The sequence below is a fragment of the Moschus berezovskii genome, chromosome 3 (genome assembly GCF_049115385.1).
Source record: "Moschus berezovskii isolate FMDL1 chromosome 3, NW_MosBer_1.0, whole genome shotgun sequence".
Lineage (NCBI taxonomy): Eukaryota > Metazoa > Chordata > Mammalia > Artiodactyla > Moschidae > Moschus > Moschus berezovskii.
Window position 1 is genome coordinate 74,094,862 of NC_142462.1, and position 5,301 is coordinate 74,100,162.

Sequence of the window (5,301 nt, forward strand, 5' to 3'; positions counted from 1 at the left end):
AAAAAGTCTCTGTTTTATCATGCCTATTTGTTTGAAGACTTTAGATGAAAATACTTGCTGCTTCACCAAACAAAAGCCAAATTGCATTTGAAACACAAATTATTTTTCCCTTTCATTCAGGATTCTGAATACACGTGCACAATTGCAGTCAGAATCCTTGGACCGTTCCTGTCAGATATTAGCTAGAGGGAGACTTCTGTGGTTCGTAGAACAAAAACACTACGAGAGTGTTTTTTGTCAGGATGATTTGAATAGCAGTAAACAATTACACTGAGAAAAATTTTAAATAGAAAAGAAGTCTCACTATTTTCTTTGACTTAAAATAATGCCAGTGATTTTGAAATTTATTTATAGAGTTTATCCCAAATTAGCCTAATCCTCTCCCCACGGTTTTTTTTTTTTTTTTTTTTTTTGTAAAGGTTGGGAAAATAGTGCTCTTTTACATATTTCTTTACTGATCAGAAAGAAAGCAGTTTTCTAAATTGGCTCTGATTAATCTTCTTCTTAAATTTGTGTATTTCTACAGCTACTACCTAAATTCACTGCTATATAATACAGTAAATAAAGTTAAGGCTTATTTTCTTCCGAAAAAAAAAATCTCCACAAATTTGTCAGCTAATGGAGAAGCAGCACTTTTTCTTTTAAAAACTGGTGTCTCTTCTCATTTTGCACTCAGGGGAATTGGAATTAATGAAATTCAGCATTGCTATATCATGTTTTGCATTTGATTGAATTCCACAGTCCTTTATGTGTATTAAAAATCAATTTAAAATCAAAGAGAAACAGAGGTAGTAGTGGTATTACAATAAATACTTTATGTTTTATTTTATTTTGATAGTTTGCCTGTATACTTTAATCCTATTGCATGTGTCAATTTTTTTATAATTACTAGGCTGCACAAACTCAAAATTTTTATTTAATATAAAAAAATTAGTCCTGGAATCAGTTTTTCTTATGTTTTCGTATTCTTATGATTAAGTCATTGAATATGTTTTACGTGTATAAACTTTAAAAATGAAAACACTTTAAATATTGTGCTGGCATTTTTTCAGGTAATTTAAGGTTAGAGAACCATGTTAACACTACCGTTTGATGAGTCTGTTGTAATGCCAGAATCCCAGATGTGCAGAAAGTTTTCTAGAGAATGCGAGGACCAGAAGCAAATTAAGAAACCAGAAAGCTTTTCCAAACAGATTGTCCTTCGAGGAAAGAGCATCAAAAGGCCCCCTGGAGAAGAGACTGAGAAAGAAGAAGAGGAGGAAGACAGGGAAGAGGAAGATGAAAACGGGTTGCCCAGGAGGAGAGGTCTTAGGAAAAAAAAGACGACCAAGCTCCGACTGGAGAGGGTCAAGTTCAGGAGACAGGAAGCTAACGCGCGGGAGAGGAACAGGATGCATGGCCTCAATGACGCCCTGGACAATTTGAGAAAAGTGGTCCCCTGCTATTCTAAAACCCAAAAACTGTCCAAAATAGAAACTTTACGACTGGCCAAAAACTACATCTGGGCACTTTCTGAAATTCTGAGAATCGGCAAGAGACCTGATCTGCTCACGTTCGTCCAAAACTTATGCAAAGGTCTTTCCCAGCCAACTACAAACTTGGTGGCAGGCTGCTTGCAGCTCAATGCCAGGAGTTTCCTGGTGGGTCAGGGCGGGGAGGCTGCACACCACACAAGGTCACCCTACTCTACCTTCTACCCACCCTACCACAGCCCTGAGCTCACCACTCCCCCAGGGCATGGAACTCTTGATAATTCCAAGTCCATGAAACCCTACAATTATTGCAGTGCGTATGAATCCTTCTATGAAAGCACTTCCCCTGAGTGTGCCAGCCCTCAGTTTGAAGGTCCCTTAAGTCCTCCCCCAATTAACTATAATGGGATATTTTCCCTGAAGCAAGAAGAAACCTTGGACTATGGCAAAAATTACAATTATGGCATGCATTACTGTGCAGTGCCACCCAGGGGTCCCCTTGGGCAGGGTGCCATGTTCAGGTTGCCCACCGACAGCCACTTCCCTTACGACTTACATCTGCGCAGCCAATCTCTCACCATGCAAGATGAATTAAATGCAGTTTTTCATAATTAATGAGGAAAATGAAAATAAACAGTGGTCATTCACCTCCCCCGTCTAATTAAGACAAAGCAGATGCTTGTGGGCTGAATAATTGGCACAACTCTATCTAAGGTGTTTACTAGTTTCTGGAGTGTGTTTCAACTATTGTGAGAATTTTCTATGTAATAATAAATCTCTTTTCCTATGAGAACTTCTTTTCCTTTCCTTTTGTTCTGTAAAGCACTGTGATTCTGTTTCTACTGGCAGGATTTATTTTTCATGTTTTATTTTCTTTTAAATTCATTTAATTTGTTTGAGCAAGGTGTCTAAGAATATACTGTTGAATAAAGACATGCACACAGCATAATTCAATGTCTACTTCAGTTGTACAGTAATTATGAAAATGCATGTTATTAAAATCAAATGAATAAAATGTGTTTATAATTATTAGGAATTTATATATTATGTATCTCTGAAAAATCAGACATTTAAAAAATCGAGAATAACACTAAGCTGACAGTGATATTTGAAGATGCATTTGAGGATGTACAACAGTATAAAAAGCTATGCAATTTTCTTTTTATTAAGAACAAGTCTAAATGCATTGGATTGGTAACTATTCCTCTTCAAGGATTTGCAGATGGGGCAACGTGATATTTGGGTAGGTGGTGTCATAATCTGGAACAATTATTTCAATCCTAAACAAAAAATTTTCAGCACTTGTTTTGTATTGTTCAGAAATTATCTGTACAGGTTTGTTATCACAATGTATAATTGTGTTTTTCCACCCACATTTTTAAAGCAATTAAATAGATATTTCCACTCCTAAAGGACATCTATTAGCTGTGATATTTTTGCATGATACTTATTATTTCCTGGTACACAGCTGCTTTCTGTCTCCAACCTTCCCTCCTCCCCATTTCAGAAATATTTCTGGATTTCAAAATCAGATGAGATAAAACAAATTTCTTAAACAAAATGGCCAAAGTGCTTACATGATTTTTTTTAAGTATCTTAAATGAAAGAAAAGGTGCCCATGAGGGTTAAACATCCTGGGGAAACAATGATAAATCCTGGTAACCTTCAGCTCGAGCCGAAATTTGGTGGCAAATTTCCAGCAAACGCCAGAGTGGATGTTAAAACTGGAAGGTTTTTACTATGTGCCTTTTAAATAAGTCTGGCCGATCAGAGGCTAAATTCTGTGTGAGTGTAAGTTTAAACCCTACTTGAAAAACGCAAAGCAGCTCACCCTCTTAAGCACAAGTAAGCTCCTTCCAAAATAAAAATCAAGGTGGCAGCGACCTCACTCCAGATGCCTCTGTGCTCAGGTTGCCTCCCCAGAGGAAGATGGAGACAGCTGCGAAGGCTGGTGAGGACACTAGAAATGGGTCCAGGGGTGGCAGGACCGCGCGGGGCTGGTTGGGCCGGGGCAGGGGTCCGCGGCCCGCGGCTGCGCCCACGCCGCCCTCTTGTGTGCCCTGAAGGCCCGACGGCGCCTCGCGGGAGGCGCGGCCGGGGGAAAGGCGGCTTTCCTTCCCCTGCGGTCACTGGAGCGCAGGGACACGGGCTGCACTGCCCGGGTGCGGCCCGCAGTGGGCGCCCTCGGGCCTGGGGCCGCGGCTCTCGCACCGGTGTGGCCAGGGAAGAGACTTCACCACCGTCGGGGGCGGGCCCGCCAGACCCTGCCCCGAACCGGGAGGAGGCGAGCTCTTGACGACCAGGCCCCGAAAGGTGGGAAAAGGGTTCCCCACTTCACCTGCGCAGCGGGGCACGCGCGGCGGCGACCGCTCCATTTTGCCCAAGTTCGGCTAAAGACCTGCTTTGTCCTGCGGCTGCACGGCTGGCCGGGTTTCTTGAGCCAAGTTCGAGAAAAGCATCTTCCCGGGTCTCCAGGCTCCCCCTGCCTTAGACACCCCGTCCCGCGTCGCGCACGGCCGCTGCGCTCCCAAGGGCAAGGGTGCCAGCAGTTGCTGGCGCGGGACTGCACGGATGATGAAAGCACTTGCCCTTTCGAATCCCTAGAAGGTAGGGGCAAAGGAGTCGGGAAAGGCGAAGCCGAATGCCCCTTAGGGACAGAGAAAAGTTTGCCTTAGGTAGAGAGACAGCCGCCTGTCCCCTGTGTGTCGCGGACGAAGAAGTGGCTGGCCGTCGCTTCCTCGCATCCTCGCACACCTGCCCTTCCCTGGGACTGTGTCTTGGACTGCCTGGCCTCGTTAAGGCCCCCCAGACGCTGAGTCTGATCATTGCTTACCCTGTCTGAGCAAAGAGCACGAAAGTGAGGAAGCATCTGGAACTAGAAGAATCTGTTGTGTTTGATTTTTAAAACAGGGGCAGTTCTGCTTAGACTCTAGCGGAATAGGTGCGGTCTCTCCCCCTACCCTTGCTCTCTCCAAGGTGACCCGCACTGCGCCTTCTCAGTGTCTTGTTGGTCCAGAAAACCTTTGAAAACTGTCGAGTGTTTCCACGGTCAAAACTCACGTTGGAAGAAGAGGCTGCAACAGGAGATGCGTTCTCTTGTCTCCCTTCTGGCAATATGGGAGAGCTGCGAAGAAAAGCAGCTGGCTGAATGTCTGGGGAAGAAGCAAACATTCAGAAAAAGCATCTCATTTGAGAGCTTTCTTCGCAGGAAATTCAAGCAAGAGTGGAACTGTAGGCAAAGACCCCAGAGATAATGAAATTTCTTCCATAATTGGGATGCACAAATCTGATGTGTGCTCTCTCATTCAGTGGACTGATGGAATCCAGGATACTGTGCTGTGTGTGAGCAGGGTGTGTGGGACTGATTCCTGTGACTTAATCATCCTTCAGATCTCAGATGACTCCTGGAATCACCCAGTTGCCCCCTTTACACTCACCAAGGGCAGAGTATCAGTTCTCGTCCTTGATAGGGTCCTCTCTCTTCCCTGTTGACTGCAACCCCAAGAAATCATATGATTTGTTCATTCATATACCAACATCACAGATGCAGTGCCCTGCAGAGTCCTTTTAAGTGATACTTTTATGGTATCACTCCAATGGAAGAGGAAATAGTATAGAAAAGAGACTGCAGTTTAGAATCAGGAAGGCCTGGAAACAGACAGATTTGGGTCAAAATGCTGCTTCACCGCTAATGTGTTATTGCAACCACAGTGAGATGGTACACAGCACCCAGGAGGTTTAAGGTCAGGATACCTTAGCTTCTTGTCCAATTCCTGACCTCATACTTTCCTTACCTCCCAGATGAGAGGTCTTTATTGTCTTTCAAATT

At 43.7% G+C, this 5,301-nt stretch overlaps 1 protein-coding gene across 1 annotated transcript; it reads left to right on the forward strand.

The window, feature by feature from the left end:
- Positions 1-1,073: 1,073 nt before the first annotated feature.
- On the forward strand, positions 1,074-2,087 carry NEUROD6 (neuronal differentiation 6). The gene has a single exon (XM_055420249.1). The coding sequence runs from the start codon at positions 1,074-1,076 to the stop codon at positions 2,085-2,087; it is 1,014 nt and encodes a 337-aa protein (XP_055276224.1).
- The last annotated feature ends 3,214 nt before the right edge of the window (positions 2,088-5,301 follow it).